At 41.9% G+C, this 22,038-nt stretch overlaps 2 protein-coding genes across 2 annotated transcripts in view; one reads left to right on the top strand and one right to left on the bottom strand.

Moving 5' to 3' along the window:
* Positions 1 to 122: 122 nt before the first annotated feature.
* On the top strand, positions 123 to 13,823 carry LOC311127566 (dipeptidase 1-like; the record flags this gene model as incomplete). Its single annotated transcript, XM_084159382.1, has 10 exons — positions 123 to 250; positions 557 to 683; positions 1,207 to 1,339; positions 4,217 to 4,367; positions 4,884 to 4,953; positions 7,046 to 7,222; positions 8,085 to 8,169; positions 11,491 to 11,566; positions 12,837 to 12,972; positions 13,210 to 13,823. 10 exons carry the CDS (start codon positions 123 to 125, stop codon positions 13,396 to 13,398), a joined length of 1,272 nt encoding a protein of 423 aa, XP_084015508.1. The 3' UTR covers positions 13,399 to 13,823.
* A 360-nt stretch (positions 13,824 to 14,183) lies between these two features.
* Positions 14,184 to 22,038, bottom strand: part of LOC311127347 (putative solute carrier family 22 member 31) — a 33,322-nt gene continuing 25,467 nt past the window's right edge. The window contains exons 4-9 of the mRNA XM_084159177.1: positions 19,637 to 19,805; positions 19,267 to 19,412; positions 17,580 to 17,688; positions 17,164 to 17,378; positions 16,725 to 16,836; positions 14,184 to 16,511 (exon numbers count right to left, since the gene is read on the bottom strand). Coding sequence (XP_084015303.1) covers positions 16,067 to 16,511; positions 16,725 to 16,836; positions 17,164 to 17,378; positions 17,580 to 17,688; positions 19,267 to 19,412; positions 19,637 to 19,805 — 1,196 coding nt within the window. The 3' untranslated portion in view covers positions 14,184 to 16,066. The remainder of the gene's footprint in view (positions 16,512 to 16,724; positions 16,837 to 17,163; positions 17,379 to 17,579; positions 17,689 to 19,266; positions 19,413 to 19,636; positions 19,806 to 22,038) is intronic.

The following is a 22,038-nucleotide window of genomic DNA, read 5'->3' as shown; positions in this document are numbered from 1 at the left end:
AAACAGAGTTAGTGAGAAAACCATAGTGGCTGTAGGGAACCAGAGGCTGTTGGAGAGGACAAGTCCAGGTCAGGCTGGATCAGATTGTGTGTTAGTTACGGTGTAGTGAGAGAGGGTAAGAGATGTTGTCTGGAAGTATTGTATGGGGGACTCTGCTGGTACTGTCCTGTGCTCTCAAACTCTCCTTGGCACAGGATGAACACATGAACAACGCACTGAGACTAATGTCAGAGACACCACTGATTGATGGGTAAGTGACCAACACATTTCTCTCTCATAAGACCCTAGGATGGGTGATTTTAATGTTTAAACCAAAATTAATATTTTATAATACATTACATCTACACATTTTATGCATACTGTAATGTTAATGGCACAAAACAAATGTCAATGTGAGCTGTGTACTGTACATGCTTCTATAAGATTTTGGAGGCTGTTTTTTAATGTTTCAAGATGGTTCTGTCCTAATGTACAGTTAAAGAATGGCCGTGTGTTAGCAGCACTGACTGCCCTGTATGAATAGTATCATGCGTTGTATCTCTCTGTCTGACTACAGCCATAATGACCTGCCCTGGCAGATGAGGATGAAGTTTAACAACCAGCTGAATAAAGTGGATCTGTACACCCTCAACAACACACACACCAACATCCCCAAGATCAGGGAGGGACGACTGGCAGCACAGGTACACACACGCATGCACGCACGCACACACACACAAACCGACAAGGACTCACCAAAGGTGTATGTGAGGGTGCCTGATAATAATACATGTATTACATAAGGGATCATCAACTAGATTCAGCCTCAAGCCGATTTCTTTTCTTGAGCGGATGGTCGGGGGTCGGAACATAATTACAAATAATTTGTAGACTGCAAATTGACCACAAGAAGCCCAAACAGATATAATATTTGACTAAAACATAATAATTTCAAACCTTGCTTACATGTGTATATGATCAAGCATCTCTCTATTATACGTGGAAATACTTGGGAACAGATTTCCCAAATTAAAATCACTTGGAGCTGATTTCCTGGTGTTTTTACAGTTATTCATGTTCATCAATAAAAATAAAAATACATTTAAAAAAATTTTCAGAAAACTTGGAGGGAGGGGGGGTCAAATAAAACCACCGCCAGTTGGGGAACCCTGTATTACACCATAACAATAATAAAAAACTGATCAAATGTTTATTGTCCCCTTGCAGTTCTGGGCAGCATATGTACCATGTGAGACTCAGTACAAAGATGCCGCCAGACAAACTCTGGAGCAGATTGACGTCATCCACAGAATGTGCATGAAATACCCTGAAGCCTTCATGTTTGCTACCAGCAGCAAAGGTGAGACAGTCATCTACAAAAAATGTTTTAATAAAAAGTAATACAGTAAGGGCTCTACTCAATATGTAAAGCGGAAGTGTTGTAGATTCCGCTATATACAGTGCTATGAAAAAGTATTTGCCCCCTTTCTAATTTTCTCGACTTTTGCATATTTGTGATACTGAATGTTATCAGATCTTCAACCAAAACCTAATATTAAATAAAGGGAACATAAGTGAACAAATAACACAACAATTACAGTGGGGGAAAAAAGTATTTAGTCAGCCACCAATTGTGCAAGTTCTCCCACTTAAAAAGATGAGAGAGGCCTGTAATTTTCATCATAGGTACACGTCAACTATGACAGACAAAATGAGAAAAAAAAATCCAGAAAATCACATTGTAGGATTTTTAATGAATTTATTTGCAAATGATGGTGGAAAATAAGTATTTGGTCAATAACAAAAGTTTCTCAATACTTTGTTATATACCCTTTGTTTGCAATGACACAGGTCAAACGTTTTCTGTAAGTCTTCACAAGGTTTTCACACACTGTTGCTGGTATTTTGGCCCATTCCTCCATGCAGATCTCCTCTAGAGCAGTGATGTTTTGGGGCTGTCGCTGGGCAACACAGACTTTCAACTCCCTCCAAAGATTTTCTATGGGGTTGAGATCTGGAGACTGGCTAGGCCACTCCAGGACCTTGAAATGCTTCTTACGAAGCCACTCCTTCGTTGCCCGGGCGGTGTGTTTGGGATCATTGTCATGCTGAAAGACCCAGCCACGTTTCATCTTCAATGCCCTTGCTGATGGAAGGAGGTTTTCACTCAAAATCTCACGATACATGGCCCCATTCATTCTTTCCTTTACACGGATCAGTCGTCCTGGTCCCTTTGCAGAAAAACAGCCCCAAAGCATGATGTTTCCACCCCCATGCTTCACAGTAGGTATGTGGTTCTTTGGATGCAACTCAGCATTCTTTGTCCTCCAAACACGACGAGTTGAGTTTTTACCAAAAAGTTCTATTTTGGTTTCATCTGACCACATGACATTCTCCCAATCCTCTTCTTGATCATCCAAATGCACTCTAGCAAACTTCAGACGGGCCTGGACATGTACTGGCTTAAGTAGGGGGACACGTCTGGCACTGCAGGATTTGAGTCCCTGGCGGCGTAGTGTGTTACTGATGGTAGGCTTTGTTACTTTGGTCCCAGCTCTCTGCAGGTCATTCACTAGGTCCCCCCGTGTGGTTCTGGGATTTTTGCTCACCGTTCTTGTGATCATTTTGACCCCACGGGGTGAGATCTTGCATGGAGCCCCAGATCGAGGGAGATTATCAGTGGTCTTGTATGTCTTCCATTTCCTAATAATTGCTCCCACAGTTGATTTCTTCAAACCAAGCTGCTTAACTATTGCAGATTCAGTCTTCCCAGCCTGGTGCAGGTCTACAATTTTGTTTCTGGTGTCCTTTGACAGCTCTTTGGTCTTGGCCATAGTGGAGTTTGGAGTGTGACTGTTTGAGGTTGTGGACAGGTGTATTTTATACTGATAACAAGTTCAAACAGGTGCCATTAATACAGGTAACGAGTGGAGGACAGAGGAGCCTCTTAAAGAAGTTGTTACAGGTCTGTGAGAGCCAGAAATCTTGCTTGTTTGTAGGTGACCAAATACTTATTTTCCACCATAATTTGCAAATAAATTCATAAAAAATCCTACAATGTGATTTTCTGGAGAAAAAAAATCTCAATTTGTCTGTCATAGTTTATGTGTACCTATGATGAAAATTACAGGCCTCTCTCATCTTTTTAAGTGGGAGAACTTGCATAATTGGTGGCTGACTAAATACTTTTTTTCCCCACTGTACATATTTATTTCATTTATTTCATAAACAAAGTTATGCAACACCCAATTCCCCTGTGTGAAAAAGTAATTGCCCCCTTACACTCAATAACTGGTTGTGCCACCTTTAGCTGCAATGACTCCAACCAAATGCTTCCTGTAGTTGTTAATCAGTCTCTCACGTCGCTGTGGAGGAATTTTGGCCCACTCTTCCATGCAGAACTGCTTTAACTCAGTGACGTGTGGGTTTTCAAGCATGAACTGCTTGTTTCAAGTCCTGCCACAACATCTCAATTGGGATTAGGTCTGGACTTTGACTAGGCCATTCCAAAACTTCCAATTTGTTGCTTTTTAGCAATTTTCATGTAGACTTGATTGTGTGTTTTGGATCATTGTCTTGCTGCATGACCCAGCTGCGCTTCAGCTTCAGCTTCAGCTTCAGCTTCAGCTCACAGACGGATGGTCTGACATTCTCCTGTAGAATTCACTGATACAGAGCAGAATTAATGGTTCCTTCTATTAAGGCAAGTCGTCCATGTCCTGAGGCAGCAAAGCATCCCCAAACCATCACACCACCACCACCATGCTTGACCTTTGGTATGATGTTCTTACTGTGGAATGCAGTGTTTGGTTTTCGCCAGGCATAATGGGACCCATCTCGTCCAAAAAGTTGACTCAAGTTTGCCAAAAAGCACCTGGATGATCATCAAGACTCTTGGAAGAACGTTCTATGGACAGATGAATCAAAAGTATAACTTTTTGGACGACATGGTTCCAGTAATGCCTGGCGAAAACCAAACTCTGCATTCCACACTAAGAACATCATACCAAAGGTCAAGCATGGTGGTGGTGGTGTGATGGTTTGGGGATGGTTTGGGGAACATTGCCTTTAAATTTCAATCACACTGTAAAGCTGAACTTCTGCGATGCGGATTGAATAGAGCCCTACATTTGGTTGTGAGAATGAAACCCCTTTAGAACACTCAACTGTGAAATACCATAGATAACAGAGTTTTATTCACTTCCCACCTGTATTATCAAGTATATTTTTACCACAGATATCATGGATGCCTTTAGTCAGAACAGGACAGCCAGTCTGATCGGGGTGGAAGGAGGACACTCTTTGGACAGCAGCCTGGGCACCCTGCGCACCATGTACCACCTGGGGGTCCGCTACCTCACCCTCACACACAGCTGCAACACACCCTGGTGAGTAGGATAGGCTCTGCTAGCCTGCTGACGACAGGGCCACCCTGGTCTGGGGACAAGTTGCCACAGATTATACTTTGTAAGTGACAAGGTGTTTTTTTTTTGTGGTACTTTATAGTTGAGATTCCTAAGTATATCAACACTTTAGACCCCATATGATGCTCTCTCAAAGAGCTAGAAATGACAAGAATACAAATGAATGAGACAACAGGTAACAGCTGAAACGGCTTATTAATAGACAAACAAAATACTGTATTCACTGACTTCTGTGGTTGGGAAAATAGGGGATTCCTGTCGCCACCTGTTTCAGAGGTATCATATTCTGGGAGAGTTGTCTAAACAGATGGGCTAGCTAATCAAACCATGGCCCTGGACAGACCACAGAGCCTAGTGAATCCCCCATCAGCCCCTCACTGACTCATATCATATTAGCAGGATATAGGAGCGTGGAAAGGAAAGATCACTTTCAGAAGCTGACCTGGTGTTTTACTGCGGTTGTGTGTGTTTTCCCTCCAGGGCAGATAATTGGCTCGTGGATTCGGGAGCCGAGCCATCACAGCACAATGGACTGTCTGAGTTTGGCAAGGTTGGTCCATCACACTGAGCCACACACAGACATTGGAAATACCCACTCATTTCAAAGGTCAAATCTAAGATACTATTTAGTGTAGCTTGTAATACTTCTGCTTTTGAGTTTACTTGGAAATCAGACGTAAATGCCTGTCATAAACATAGGGAATATTTCAAGTAAATGTTTTAATCAAATGAGCAATTCCTCAGAAACTATTGGGTTACCCTCAAAGACTCATTTTCATCTACAGCTTGACATTTATGTTATAGCAGTATGACATCACCTGTATAAAACTTGATGAAAACATGTTCATTCTCTTGACAGACTATCCTAGCTACAAACCATATCATTAGGTTTGATAGGCTGAATGAATCGCATATACAGTTGAAGTCGGAAGTTTACATACACCTTAGCCAAATACATTTAAACTCAGTTTTTAACAATTCCTGACATTTTATCCAAGTAAGAATTCCCTGTCTTAGGTCAGTTAAGATACCACTTTACTTTAAGAATGTTGAAATGTCAGAATAATAGTAGAGAGAATGATTTATTTCAGCTTTTATTTCTTTCATCACATTCCCAGTGGGTCAGAAGTTTACATACACTCAATTTGTATTTGGTAGCATTGCCTTTAAATTGTTTAACTTGGGTCAAACGTTTCGTGTAGCCTTCCACAAGCTTCCCACAATAAGTTGGGTGAATTTTGGCCCATTCCTCCTGACAGAGCTGGTGTAACAGAGTCAGGTTTGTAGGCCTCCTTGCTCGCACACGCTTTTTCAGTTCTGCCCACACATTTTCTATAGGATTGAGGTCAGGGCTTTGTGTCAGGACTCCAATACCTTGACTTTGTTGTCCTGAAGCCATTTTGCCACAACTTTGGAAGTATGCTTAGGGTCATTGTCCATTTGGAAGACCCATTTGCGGCCAAGCTTTAACTTCATGACTGATGTCTTGAGATGTTGCTTCAATATATTCACATAATTTTCCTTCCTCATGATGCCATCTATTTTGTGAAGTGCACCAGTCCCTCCTGCAGAAAATAACCCCCACAGCATGATGCTGCCACCCCTGTGCTTCACGGTTGGGATGGTGTTCTTCGGCTTGCAAGCTCCACCTTTTTCCTCCAAACATAACGATGGTCATTATGGCCAAACAGTTATATTTTTGTTTCATCAGACCAAGGACATTTCTCCAAAAAGTACGATCTTTGTCCCCACGTGCAGTTGCAAACCGTAGTCTGGCTTTTTTATGGCGGTTTTGGAGCAGTGGCTTCTTCCTTGCTGAGCGGTCTTTCAGGTTATGTCGATATAGGACTCATTTTACTGTGGATATAGATACCTTTGTACCTGTTTCCTCCAGCATCTTCACAAGGTCCTTTGCTGTTGTTCTGGGATTGATTTGCACTTTTCGCACCAAAGTACGTTCATCTCTAAGAGACAGAATGCGTCTACTTCCTGAGCGGTATGACGGCTGCGTGGTCCCATGGTGTTTATACTTGCGTAATATTGTTTGTACAGATGAACGTGGTACCTTCAGGCGTTTGGAAATTGCTCCCAAGGATGAACCAGACTTGTGGAGGTCTACAAATGTTTTTCTGAGGTCTTGGCTGATTTCTTTGGATTTTCCCATGATGTCAAGCAAAGAGGCAATGCGTTTGAAGGTAGGCCTTGAAATACATCCACAGGTACACCTCCAATTGACTAAAATGATGTCAATTAGCCTATCAGAAGCTTCTAAAGCCATGACATCATTTTCTGGAATTTTCCAAGCTGTTTAAAGGCACAGTGAACTTAGTGTATGTAAACTTCTGACCCACTGGAATTGTGATACAGTGAATTCTAAGTGAAATAATCTGTCTGTAAACAATTGTTGGAAAAATTACTTGTCATGCACAAAGTAGATGTCCTAACCGACTTGCCAAAACTATAGTTTGTTAACAAGAAATTAGTGAAGTGGTTGAAAAACGAGTTTTAATGACTCTAACCTAAGTGTATGTAAACTTCCGACTTCAACTGTAATTGTCTCTATAACACCAGTAGGATGACAGTAAGAGGGTAATTTCCCCCAGTCCTGGCAGAAACATTCATAATGGTTTTTCACTCGACAGCAACTGATATTTGAGATGAACCGCATTGGGATGTTGATTGACTTGGCCCACGTGTCAGAGAAAGTGATGAACCAGGTTCTGGACCTGTCCAAAGCCCCAGTCATCTTCAGCCACTCGTCTGCCTACGCTGTGTGCCCACACAAGAGGAACGTGCCTGACGATGTCCTGAGGAAAGTGGTGAGTGAAGGGGGAGAGGGGCAAGAGGATAGTGGATTACGGAATACATATGAGGAATTTAGCCATTCCTTCTCATTAGACCTCATCCCTCCCCTGAGGAGGGTGGTGAGTCAGGGGAGAAGGGTGAGAGACGAGGGGATAGATAATTGGGAGTCGGGTAGTGAGAGGAGAAGGACTAGGGGAGCAGGCAGAGTGAGGGGATTGGATGCTGAGGAAGGTGAGGTGTATAAAGCAATTGGACCTGAGAGTGGTGGTGAGTGGACATGTGATAGGATGAAGGGGTATGTGACAGGGGGGATAAGTGGAAGAAGATGGAGAGAAAACAGACAGGGAACTGAAAAGGGGTTTAAGAGTGAAAAGGAGGTGTCTGTGGGAATAGAGGATGAGGGGATGAGAAAGAGGAAGGTTGAGACAGGTTGTTTTAGGCAAAGACAAAGAAAAGTAAGCAAAAAGATGTGGTAATGTCTACAGTAATATTAAAACTACAATGATATCAAAAGCAAGTTAGAAAAGCCATCAGATCTTTCCAATACTTTGGAAAACAGGCAGAAACTAAGAAGTTTTATTACACTATTAAACCCAGCTCACGTCAGAAGGAAGGAGTTGAACATTTATTGTGAAATCCCTCAAGCTGACAGTAGCTTATAAAACAAGAGTACGGGAAACATTTTAGTTTTCACCTGTAAGGGCCCATAAAAACAGTTTCTGTATAGCACCATAAAATGTTAACAACAGAACATAAAAGCCCAACTGACTATACCAATATGGTAGCTACAGTTATTCATTGTAATGGTTAGTGACTTCAGTTTATAGTTCTGATTCCTCACACAGTTACATGTGTCTGCATCCTTTTTCTCACCAGCGAGAAAAAAAAGGCATTGTCATGGTGAACTTTTACAACGACTATGTCACATGCAGCAATACAGCCAACCTATCACAGGTGGCAGGTGAGTAGCAGTTAAATAAAATGGCTGACTTACGGTCATTGTTTTTATCATGACTTTTTACTCTCCACCACTCACTCACCCAACCTTGTCTCTCAAATTGTTATTACACAGTGCCTTCAGAAAGTATTCATACCCCTTGACTTATTCCACATTTTGTTGTGTTAGTCTGAATTCAAAATTAATTAAATAGATTATTTTCTCACCATCTACACACAATACCCCATAATGACCAAGTGAAAACATGTTTTTAGAAATGTTTGCAAATGTATAAAAAATAAACTGAAATATGACATTTATATACGTATTCAGACCCTTTACTCAGTACTTTGTTGAAGCACCTTTGGCAGCGATTACAGCCTCGAGACTTCTTGGGTATGACGCTACAAGCTTGGCACACCTGTATTTGGGGAGTTTCTCCCATTCTTCTCTGCAGATCCTCTCAAGCTCTGTCAGGTTGGATGGGGAGTGTCGCTGCACAGCTATTTTCAGGAATCTCCAGAGATGTTCGATCGGGTTCAAGTCCGGGCTCTGGCTGGGCCACTCAAGGACATTCAGAGACTTGTCCCGAAGCCACTCCTGCATTGTCTTGGCTGTGTGCTTAGGGTCGTTGTCCTGTTGGAAAGAAAACCTCCGCCCCAGTTTGAGGTCCTGAGCACTCTGGAGCAGGTTTTCATCAAGGATCTCTCTTTACTTTGCTCCGTTCATCTTTGCCTCGATCATGACTAGTCTCCCGGTCCCTGCCGCTGAAAAACATCCCCACAGCATGATGCTGCCACTACCATGCTTCACCGTAAGGATGGTTTCCTCCAGACATGACACTTGGCATTCAGGCCAAAGAGTTCAATCTTGGTTTCATCAGACCAAAGAATCTTGTTTCTCATGGTCTGAGTCCTTTAGTTGCCTTTTGGCAAATTCCAAGCAGGTTTTCAGGCCTTTTACTGAGGAGTGGCTTCCGTCTGGCTACTCTACCATAAAGGCCTGATTGGTGGAGTGCTGCAGAGATGGTTGTCCTTCTGGAAGGTTCTCCCATCTCCACAGAGGAACTCTGGAGCTCTGTCAGTGACCATTGGGTTCTTGGTCACCTCCCTGACCAAGGCCCTTTTCCCCCAATTGCTCAGTTTGGCCGGGTGGCCAGCTCTAGAAAGAGTCTTGGTGGTTCCAAACTTCTTGCATTTAAGAATGCTGGAGGACACTGTGTTCTTGGGGACCTTCAAAGCTGCAGAAAAGTTTTGGTACCCTTCCCCAGATCTGTGCCTCGTCACAATCCTGTCTCGGAGCTCTACGGACAATTCCTTCGACCTCATGGCTTGGTTTTTGCTCTGACATGCACTGTCAACTGTGGGACCTTATATAGCCTTTCCAAATCATGTCCAATCAATTGAATTTACCACAGGTGGACTCCATTCAAGTTGTAGAAACATCTCAAGGATGATCAATGGAAACAGGATGCACATGAGCTCAATTTCGAGTCTGATAGCAAAGAGTCTGAATACTTATGTAAATAATGTACAGTTGAAGTCAGAAGTTTACATACACTTAGGTTGGAGACATTAAAACTATTTTTTCAACCATTCCACACATTTCTTGTTAACAAACTATAGTCTTGGCAAGTCGGTTAGGACATCTACTTTGTGCATGACACAAGTAATTTTTCCAACAATTGTTTACAGACAGATTATTTCACTTATAATTCACTGTATCACAATTCCAGTGGGTCAGACGTTTACATACACTAAGTTGACGGTGCCTTTAAACAGTTTGGAATATTCCAGAAAATGATGTCATGGCTTTAGAAGCTTCTGATGGGCTAATTGACATAATTTGAGTCAATTGGAGGTGTACCTGTGGATGTATTTCAAGGCCTACCTTCAAACTCAGTGCCTCTTTGCTTGATATCATGGGAAAAGTAAAAGAAATCAGCCAAGACCTCAGAAAGAAAATGGTAGACATCCACAAGTCTGGTTCATCCTTGGGAGCAATTTCCAAACGCCTGAAGGTACCACGTTCATCTGTACAAACAGTAGTACGCAACTATAAACACCATGGGACCACGCAGCCGTCATACCGCTCAGGAAGGAGACGCATTCTGTCTCCTAGAGATGAACGTACTTTGGTGCGAAAAGTGCAAATCAATCCCAGAACAACAGCAAAGGACCTTGTGAAGATGCTGGAGGAAACAGGTACAAAAGTATCTATATCCACATTAAAACGAGTCCTATATCGACATAACCTGAAAGGCCGCTCAGCAAGGAAGAAGCCACTACTCCAAAACCGCCATAAAAAAACAGACTACGGTTTGCAACTGCACATGGGGACAAAGATCTTACTTTTTGGAGAAATGTCCTCTGGTCTGATGAAACAAAAACAGAACTGTTTGGCCATAATGACCATCGTTATGTTTGGAGGAAAAAAGGGGAAGCTTGCAAGCCAAAGAACACCATCCCAACCGTGAAGCACGGAGTTGGCAGCATCTTGCTGTGTGGGTGCTTTGCTGCAGGAGGGACTGGTGCACTTCACAAAATAGATGGCATCATGAGGAAGGAAAATTATGTGGATATATTGAAGCAACATCTCAAGACATCAGTCAGGAAGTTAAAACTTGGTCGCAAATGGGTCTTCCAAATGGACAATCACCACAAGCATACTTTCAAAGTTGTGGCAAAATGGCTTAAGGACAAGTCAAGGTATTGGAGTGGCCATCACAAAGCCCTGACCTCAATCCTATTGAAAATGTGTGGGCAGGACTGAAAAAGTATGTGCGAGCAAGGAGGCCTACAAACCTGACTCAGTTACACCAGCTCTGTCAGGAGGAATGGGCCAAAATTCACCCAACTTATTGTGGGAAGCTTGTGGAAGGCTACCCGAAATGTTTGACCCAAGTTAAACCATTTAAAGGCAATGCTACCAAATACTAATTGAGTGTATGTGAACTTCTGACCCATTGGGAATGTGATGAAAGAAATAAAAGCTGAAATAAATCATTCTCTCTACTATTATTCTGACATTTCACATTCTTAAAATAAAGTGGTGATCCTAACTGACCTAAGACAGGGAATTTTTACTCTGATTAAATGTCAGGAATTGTGAAAAACTGATTTTAAATGTATTTGGCTAAGGTGTATGTAAACTTCCGACTTCAACTGTATTTCTGTTTTGTATTTTTTATAAATTAGCATTTTTTAATGGGATATTGATGAGAAACATTTTTCCCCATCCATTTTAGAATAAGGCTGTAACGTAACAAAATGTGGAAAAGGGGAAGGGGTCTGAATACTTTCCGAATGCACTGTATATTCACCTTTCTTTTCATGCTCAATCTAGATCACTTTGACCACATAAAGACTGTGGCTGGACACAGTATCATTGGTTTTGGTGGGGATTATGATGGAGTGGGCAGGTGAGTAGAGTGAATTGACGTAGGAGTTATTCACCTAGTTACAATAAAACACCAATGAACTTGATTGAGCAAAGTGTATTATCTTAAAAGTTGCTCATTGTAATATACCAGTTAAAAAGTCTAATGTCTGAGTAGTAGTAGTAATTTTTAAAAATAAAGTGAAAAGTCATGTCTGAGTAGTAGTAGTAAAACATTTAATCAAAAGTAATGTTTGAGTAGTAGTAAAACATTGTAAAAAGTCATGTCTGAGTAGTAGTATTAAAACATTGTAAAAAGTCATGTCTGAGTAGTAGTAGTAAAACATTATAAAAAGTCATGTCTGAGTAGTAATAAAACATTATAAAAAGTCATGTCTGAGTAGTAGTAGTAAAACATTAAAAGTCATGTCTGAGTAGTAGTAGTAAAACATTGTAAAAAGTCATGTCTGAGTAGTAGTAGTAAAACATTATAAAAAGTCATGTCTGAGTAGTAGTAGTAAAACATTATAAAAAGTCATGTCTGAGTAGTAGTAGTAAAACCTTAAAAGTCATGTCTGAGTAGTAGTAGTAAAACATTGTAAAAAGTCATGTCTGAGTAGTAGTAGTAAAACATTATAAAAAGTCATGTCTGAGTAGTAGTAGTAAAACATTATAAAAAGTCATGTCTGAGTAGTAGTAGTAAAACATTAAAAGTCATGTCTGAGTAGTAGTAGTAAAACATTAAAAGTCATGTCTGAGTAGTAGTAGTAAAACATTAAAAGTCATGTCTGAGTAGTAGTAGTAAAACATTGTAAAAAGTCATGTCTGAGTAGTAGTAGTAAAACATTATAAAAAGTCATGTCTGAGTAGTAGTAGTAAAACATTATAAAAAGTCATGTCTGAGTAGTAGTAGTAAAACATTAAAAGTCATGTCTGAGTAGTAGTAGTAAAACATTGTAAAAAGTCATGTCTGAGTAGTAGTAGTAAAACATTATAAAAAGTCATGTCTGAGTAGTAGTAGTAAAACAGTATAAAAAGTCATGTCTGAGTAGTAGTAGTAAAACATTAAAAGTCATGTCTGAGTAGTAGTAGTAAAACATTAAAAGTCATGTCTGAGTAGTAGTAGTAAAACATTAAAAGTCATGTCTGAGTAGTAGTAGTAAAACATTAAAAGTCATGTCTGAGAAGTAGTAGTAAAACATTTTATAAATGTTTTACGTGGAAAGAAACCCATTCTGCTGGGGGAGGAGTGCATAATATTGGCTTCAGTTTGACACACACACACACACACCTCTACCTGTGCTGTCTGTCAGGGTACCGGAGGGTCTGGAGGACGTGTCCAAGTACCCTGCCCTGGTGGCAGAGCTGCTGAGGAGAGGATGGACAGATGTTGAGGTGAAAGCTGCTCTGGGGGACAACCTGCTCAGAGTGTTCAGAGAGGTGGAGCATGTGAGTCCTACAGTAACAGTTACACACTGACCTCTACAGCTTAGCACCATTCACAACACCACTGTTTCCACAAGCTTGACATCAACACACAAGCCTCCATAGATCTATTTAAAAAGGGCAAAGGGCTGATGCAATGCAAAATACAGTGTCATACACACAGAGATTACAGGCATATTTAATGCACAATTTGGTCCAGTGCCTTGTTACCCTCCCTGACTCTGAACTCCTATCTTCCAGGTACGAGATAGCCTGAATGGTACGGCTCCAGATGATCTGCCTATCCCTTATGAAGAAGTGGAGAACGACTGCAGGACCAGCTATGGCTACCCTGTCCCCAACCCAGACAGTGCTGGGACGGTTCTGTCCCTCAGCCCTCTGGCCCTGGCAATAACACTGACTCTGAGCAGCCTGCTGTCCTGGGCCTAGATTCACAAAACCTTCTGAAGAAGACATTTCTTCTTAACTGCCATTTTTTACTTAACTATATACTTAAGAAGAAAGTTAAGCAAAGTTGCTATTCCTCAAAAAGGTTATTGGAAATTTGTAACACCTTACTACTTGAGTTCTGTGGTCACTTCATCTTTCACAAGTTCTATTGGGGATGGAGTCCATGAACTGTGATTGAAGGAAGGATTTGTACATAGAAATGTTAACATTACTAAACCAGTAAGTGCTTCCGAAACGGTGTTGACCTTATACCAAGCAAACCCATGACCAGGCTACTTTACATTTTAGTTTAAATTGAATGGTTAAATGTGGCCCTCAGTAAATAAATAATCAGGAAAATTGTATAATCATTCGTTTTTTTGTATATAATAATATGCATCTAATAAAAACTTTACCATGCTGCCTTTTTTTGTTTTAGTGTGATGCATGTGACAAAGGAAATACTAAACAGACTGAAAAGCTTTCGGAGGGGAGTTTATGGTTGAGACAACATCTGCTTTACTTCCTTCCCCTGTTCTTATACAGCCTTAAGAGTCAATAGAACATTAATGGAACACTGTCCAATGAGCACAATGAACTTCATTTTCACATATACAATTCAAACTCAAGGCCAGGCCAGAACGGTGTGTTTCATTCAACAAAACTGTGTCTAATATCCCATCTGGTTCAATCATTTTGAGAATGCTGTACAAACAGACTTCATGAACTAGGCTGTTTGGCAATGGTGTGTTTGGACTAACTCCAAGCACCTGCCCATTATTTTATTCACACTCATAACATTTGCAATTCTTCAAAGTACAAAAATCTGACTGTTGATAATCAAACATAACACCCAGTTGAGAAAGACAAATGGTGGATTTTGTACATTCGACACATTTATAAGAGAACAGCACCATCTTGTGGTAAGCATTGTATCAGACATGAAGCACAGTGCAGAACTCGACACATTTTCAGTTTAGGCCATACAAACTTGATTAACTGTTTAACAGATTTCATTTTTGAAAAGTGAGGTGAACAAGCGAATAAAGTTAAAAATAGAAAAAGTGGACCAGCTTAAAAAAGTGACCTTGTTAAGACCCTGTTGATGTCAAAAGTTGGATAGCATTGTTGAAAATGTCCTGGCCGGGTCTGAGGGACAGTGTGTTTTTCATAATCTGAAAGGAAATTGTGCATTTCTTTAATTGATGCTTGAGGACATAATTTTTGCTACTTTTTCAGATTTTTTATTTTTTTTGGAGAAATGTGTAGAGGGGCAAACAGTAAATCAACATTATATGGTCTCAGCTTCCAAATAAATCAAATTAAACTTCTGAGAGTTGGACAATTTATTCATTGCTGAAAATAATAATACTTTGTATATTGAATTTAATATAAGTATCTCCAGAAGAACAGAATATTGTCCGCTGTGGGGGAAAGTTGATTCCTTCCCAAATCAACTTACTGTGCAGGGGGATTGTTCCCATGCAAGCAAAACAGAGGGGGATGAAAGAGAATGAGTTGGAATAATAAGAGTGTAAACATCCTATCCAACAATAATGTAAAACAGTTCCACAGATAGGCCAAGAAGGGCAACAACTCAAACCTCAAACCACAGTCAAATACCAAAGAGAGCAGTGAAAAGTGGTTTAATAGTTGATAAAAATGTATATTCAGTTAAATGACTTCTAGAATGTTAAGTATCATGTCCTAGCAACTGCCTTCTTTGAAAAGTAAAGTTCACAGTTTAAGGCAGAGAGATGGATGTGATACAACTACTACACAATACGAGGTAAAGTCCCATTTGAAAGTTTATAATGACTCAGAGTAGAGGTCATGACCTAAGCACATTTCAATAATCTAAAACAACTCTTTATCTAGGAACTTTGTTCGGGGTGCAAATCATCATGTGACAACATCTCATGTTCTTAACACATGTCCAACAAGTGGACAGGATGTAATGACATTTCATTGCTAAGGTCATAATTTAGGTCATATTATCAGTGACTGATACTTCCTTGTGTTCCCCCCAAATCAAACAAGGGCCTACAATACATTCCAGTTTGAGCCAAACTGACTTCTATCTTTGAGTTCCCCTCGTTGAGTCACCAGTGAATCAGATTAAGTAACAGTCAGGACCCTGCTCTCTCTCTCTCTCTCTCTCTCTCCCTCTCTCCAGTCACAGCACAAGACAGCAGTAATGAAAAGCATGAGTCACCAGTTAAGTGGACAAGCAACGCTTCTCAAGTGAGCCTTTAGCCTTAGTGGTTAATAAAGCCATAGCACCATACTGCACAACCTAGAGAAGAGAGGGTGTTAACACAGTCTTAGAAACAGCAGTTCTCCATCAGTACAAAAACAAAGGCCTAGCACTAGCATAGTCTTTCAGTAGAGTCTGTGCAAGTACACACACATTGTTTTTTTGTATAGTTTGAAACATTTGGCACAACACAAAAAAAAGACACAGTAAATACACATATCATCTCCAACTCTCCCCTTCAAAATATTCACGAAGAGCCGTCGTTCAGAGCGATACGAGTCTGGATCACTGTGTCTCAGTCTGGTGAAAGGGAACCAGCCAGCTAGCCCAGTGGATGATACGAGGGAGAGATATCCAGTGGGTTTGAGGTGAGGTCTCTCTGTGGGAGAGGAGGATGGTAGTTAGAGGCTGCTAGGACAAGTCTTCTCTTAGTGCCTCTTCCTCCAGTATGCAGTGCACCTCGCCGTTGGAAGGCAGCAGTGGGGGCTGGGAGGGCACGACGATCTTATAGGGTAAATTGTCTTTGATGAGCATCTTCCTGGTGGCGGAGACCAGGCGTGAGTAGTTATCAGGGCTGTACTCGGAAGCTCGGCGGCGGGTATAGAGCAGGGGCAGGTTGTCTTCACGGGACAGGAAGAGAGGGGGCCGTCGCTGGCGCTCTCCGTCCTTCAGGGAGTCGGGTAGCGGCTTGCGCTTGCTCTCCGGCAGCAGCATGATGGACAGCACTGAGAGGACGGCGAAGGAGGCGAAGATGACGTGGTGGAGGAAGTAACCCCTGTTGTTCTGGAGCTCCATCATAGAGGAGGCAGCCATGCCCATACAGCCAGCCGCTAGCACCAGCCCCAGACAACCACCACTGAGACAGAGGGAGAGAGAGGGTCAGGAGAGATAGAGCTCACTAACATTGTCAAGGGCACCTGACCCAGCATTTTGCATTTGGTCCAGACATACAACCCACATTTCATATTCCTCCCTCAGACAGAAAATACATGGACAAACAAGCACCCACCCACAGACAAACTAATGACAGTTTAGTGTGATCAGGACAGTACAGACAGATAATACATACCGGACTACGGTGGGCATGACCTCACTGGCGAAGAATGCACTGAGCATGGCCAGGGCCTGGGAGAAGAGGAGCCCCAGCACAGACAGCACCAACACCAGCACTCCACGCAGATCTACAGAAGGACAAGGACATGTTATTCTGATGACTCACTAAAAACTAGGCAAACTAGGAAACAGGCCCTTAAAAATGTTTACCTGAAATCACCTGAATAAATCAAATGGCCAATCAGAATCATAACAGTGACATTATGAATGGGGTTGTCATGGCAAACCTAGGGCTACTGTATGATGAGAATAATTACTAATGAACCATGTACAGGGGAGAGAAGATGGTATGAGACCCTGTATAGAGGCTCTAAAAGAATGTGTGTATAAAAATTGTATAGCAACATAGTTTCATCAGTCATAGCACATATATATATAGAGCAGGTTAAACCTACACTGTGTGAGGGCCAGCAGCAGCAGTGAGGACAGGCCGGTGATAATGGCAGACAGCAGCAGGATACCACGGCGACCAAAGCGGTTGACGGACAGGCAGAGGAAGATACAGCCCAGAGCTCCAGTCAGCACACGCAGGAAGTAACTAAAGTAGAAGTTGTGGGAGTAGCTGCGGAGGTTCCTGGTGAAACAGTACTGGATGCCTGTGCCTATGAACCTGGAGGAGGAGGAGAGTTAGGAAGGTTAGGTCCTTGGCCCAAAACATGAAACTCACTCTGTCCAAACAGTACTATTAAAAGCAGCTGCGGTAAATGGTAACATTACCATTCCTCGTGGCTGTATTGTTCAGTGGAGGGAGTCATATAGAAGGTCATAAAAGCAGAAAATCATTCATCATCTATGTTAGATCCTAACTCACATAGTAAAGCTAAGGATGAGGCAGTTCCTCCAGATCACTCGGGTGGAATGCAACTCCAGGACTGAGTGGTAGCCAGGCTGGGTATCATCTGGGTACTCCGCATCTATCTCTACAGAGAACAAAAGGAGGGTGGGAGAGAAAGAGAAGGAGGGGGAAGGAGAGATATGAGCCTACATTCACACTACCAATGCCAAAGGGCACTTGACCCAAACACTGTTCACTTGGTGCAAACATATAACCCACATTCCATAGGGAATTTCTCTCCTCAGAACCAGTGCCTACTATTAAATCACACTAAATGGAACCATTAGTTCGGCCTAGAGGTTAAGAGCGTTGGCAGTAACCGAAAGGTCTCTGGTTCGAATCCCTGAGCCGACTAGGTGAAAAATCTGTCGATATGCCCTTGAGCAAGGCACTTAACCCCAATTGCTCTGCTAAATGACCAAAATGTAATCGTAAAATGTAATGGGTCTTGATTTGGACTGAGGTCATTCCAGTTTGCGATTTAGTACACTACGGTCGTATTGAAATGTCCAGTAAACAAAGAGCTCTTATCATGGCTACCACAGGAGAACTCATGTGTTGGGTGCTCTCTCTCACTCATTAAGTGACTGGCTGTCTGTGAGAGGTGGAGCTGTGAGAGAGCTCAGTTGTCTAGCTAGCACAGGTAACCAGGAACCATAGACACATCTGAACCATCTCAGAAATGTCCTATGCCATGTGTACCTCAAACAAATATCACTAATATTGGATATGAGGGAATGCTGTGAGTGGACTGGATGGGTTGTTTGTTATGTGTTGCTGTGCTGATTGTGGATGAGTGAAAGCCAATAACATAAGATATGGGGAAATCTGGTCATTTGGATGTATTACCCAAAGCATTAGTTAACCTTGTAGCGGTATTGTTAGAGGGGTAAAGATAAAGATGTTTGTTTGGGCGCCAGGCAGGTATTAAGAGTAGGATAGAGAGTGTAATGATACCAGAGACACACACACACTAGCAGAAGACACTGCCTTAAGTGTAGCCTGTTTGCCAGATATCCTTTCTCTCCACTGGCTAAAACACAGCACAGGGGTAACCCAACCAATAATCCCAAGGATTATAACGATTCATAGGCAATTGACAATAATGAACCCAGTGATTTACAAATGATTTGCAATAATTTGTATTAATTACCAGGGGGAAGAGTGAATGAGTGTATGAAATTGTGTGGGTGTAGACAAAAAAAAAAAAAAGCCCATAAAAATGTCCCAAAGTCTGTCTGTTACACCTGTTGGTTTGTTGGTATATTTGTCAACGCTTCGCAACAATGTTGCTACTAATCCATGCGATCAATGACAAGAGCGGTCCCAACAGATTCCAAACCCGACATAGAGCGATAACACCGGCGATCGACTTAAAAACTTTACAAACTAAAGCACGCTGAAAATAAACAACACTTCTGCAAAGAGTTACACACGGTCGAAATTGCCGCGCCAACCGAGAGCTCTCACACAATGCCGGAAAAGTCATCTTTATTTCCTCCTTCCTGACTGCTGATGGGCTCTTAAAGTGGCAGCGCACAGTGAAGGCTCCGTGCAGGATTTCGCCGCAACCTGTTACACTACCCCAGGCAGCAGACATTATTCATTGACACAGACCAGCTAAAAGGGCCAGGATAGGGTGGGGGGTGGGGGATGATGATACCTGAGAGCAGGTTCTCAGCAGGGTAGATGTCCTCACGGAGACACACTCCGTTCCTGGTGGAGAAGCTCTGGAGACACCTCTTAGCCTGGTGGATCTGACCTGTGGCCAGAAGCCAGCGGGGAGACTCTGGAAACACTGATGGACAGCTGAAGATGATTAGAGAAAACAGGAATATAAAATACACCTCTCTCTTTCTCCATCCATGTCGCTCTCTCTACCTTCTGTCCTTCCACAAAAATAGACAAATATTCATAATAATTATAACACACATCCCTCTATCTCTATCCATGCCTCTATACTTTCTGTCCCATGACATAAACAATATACACTATACTGTGTCTACACAAAATAATGCTTATGACAGACTCACCACCAATAGGAGAGCAGCAGGAGCAGTGGCAAGGTTGCCACTGCTTGAAGAACTGGCCAATCACGACACAGCACCGCCAGCCCTGGCAACAAGAGCTCTGCCGCGACGGCAAAGAAGCCACTGACCATTTCAACCATGAGACGATGGGGAGGGTCACACAGCTCCAGTCCTGGAGAACACACAAAGGGAGATGGAGAGGATGAAGAAAGGAGATAGAGGAAAGAGAGAAGGAAAATGCAACTGGAACTAGTAGCCTGACTGACCATAAGACTATTCGTGACCGTTTGTGAAATTGAATGAAGTGGTTTGAAATTCCGCTCTACTTTGACCTAAACTCCAATGCCCTAGTTCTCCTCCTTCAAAACCCCTCACAGAGAAAAAATGAAAAAAATTAACACATTTCCTACCACTATGTTCTGTCCTGCTATTGTTCCCCCACTCCCCCTTTGAAAAACTCTCTGGCAGTAGATCACTGAGAGGCAGTCCTCCAGAATTCAGCTTAAAACCAAAAGTCTGAAGTCAATTTACCAGTGACCTTAGAGGAATTTAAGAAGAACATGTATGTGTGTGGGTATGTTAAAGGCAGACTTCGGAGGGCCTCCCTCTCAGGCTGTATCTAGCACCATTACTCCCATAAACAGAAGGGTCTTAAAAACACATTGAGCACTCTTTGACTGCTTTCACTCAGCAAAGATTTGTCCACATACAAACACACACCATCTCCTCACAATCACAGGAAGGTTCCAGCAAGAAAACCCAGGCCACCCTAACAATGGAACAACATCAGGGAGGGGACGACTCTTGGTCCAGGGGTGGCCTAGACATCCTAGCCCACAGAGCCTTGTGTTACCTCACACTCAAGCCATCTCTCTGAGAGAGGGAGGGGGGAAGGAGGGAGTCAGTGAATGAGGAATGCTCAGTTTGGCTCAGGGGTGTGATTCCAACCAGTGCCCTTTGAACCCCAACATCACAGCAGTGCAACAATATGGCACTCAGTGACCTGGGTATCGGACCACAGCCCAGACACATGGTCAATCCCTAACCTGTCATCTTTCCCTATCCCTTCAACATCCCCCTATCGCTTCTCCCTTCAGTGATCCTTGATGTTTGTTGGCAACAGAGGGAAACCCCCAAGTGAGTAATGCTGAGGCTAGTGGTTGGTGTGGGATCATGGGGCATAATGTAAGGACTTTCTAACCCCCATAGCAGCAATAGAGGGCTATGGGCAACCTGGACGTAACATAAACATAAATCCGGGACACTCCAATTAGTATGACATGTTACATTTTGTATGGTATGTATTAATTTGTGGCTGTCCATCATCCATTTCGTACGACATGTTACGAATTGCAATTCGTACAATATGTTATGAATTTGCAAAACTTTTGATATGTTACGAATTCCAATTTGTTGTGACTAATGTTAGCTAAGTAGCTAGCATTAGCTGGGTTAGGGGTTTAGGTTAGGAGTTAGGTTAAAAGGTTAAGGTTAGGGTAAGGGATAGCTAACATGCTAAGTAGTTGCAAAGTAGCTTAAAAAGTAGAAAGTAGTAGCACATTTGCTAAAATTCTAAAGTTGTTCGTAATGAGATTCTTTTTTGCTAGAAGTTCGGGTTATACACCCACCGATCCACCCTGCATTCGTTTTGCCATAAGTAACCTTCTGTCTTATGTAACCACACCAAAAGTAACATATCATACTCATGAGTGTCTCGGATTTACCTTTTACTATGTTACATCTAGTCTATGAGACCAGGTTGCTATGGGAAGTAGGGGGAATGCCACACAGCTAGCTGTCTACTGTCAGTAAAAGCCTTTTTCCTTTTTACTATGTCAATATGCATTTGTTCTCAATGTTTTGCAATCAAACTGGTGACAGTTGTGAAAAATGTCAATAGTTGGAAGAGTTGCAGAGTTAATAGAAAATAATGGCATTGTTGATCAGATGCTTTCATTCATTAATTAGGCTATTTTCTCTTGAACCATATGGTGTATCTGCTAGTTTCTCCTCATGGACAAATAACAAATGAAAACTATGAAGAAAAATATATATATAGTTATCCAAGTATAAATTACCAGTGTTACGATAGATTGCCATATATTTTATGTTAATTATCGAAATGACTGAAGATTCCCGTAACTTTGGTAAATTACCAGTAGCTTTGCCCTACTTTTAGAAGAGTGCAAATGACATGTAGTGGCAGCGAATTGTCCCAGTTCCATTGATTTCCATACAATATTGACGTGATTGATTAACCTGTGCACGCTATTGATTAAAGTAGAACAAGCTAATCAATTGCAGTCTGGAGTGACCGCTTGGTAAATGTTGATGCGAGAGCAGTTAAGGTAATAATTTAGCTAAATACACTGAACAAAAATATAAACGCAACATGCAACTTCAAT

This window comes from Coregonus lavaretus (assembly GCF_964263955.1).
Source record: "Coregonus lavaretus genome assembly, chromosome: 4".
Taxonomy (NCBI): domain Eukaryota; kingdom Metazoa; phylum Chordata; class Actinopteri; order Salmoniformes; family Salmonidae; genus Coregonus; species Coregonus lavaretus.
The sequence above is the reverse complement of the archived record's forward strand: the minus strand, read 5'-3'. Positions and strand labels throughout refer to the sequence as shown.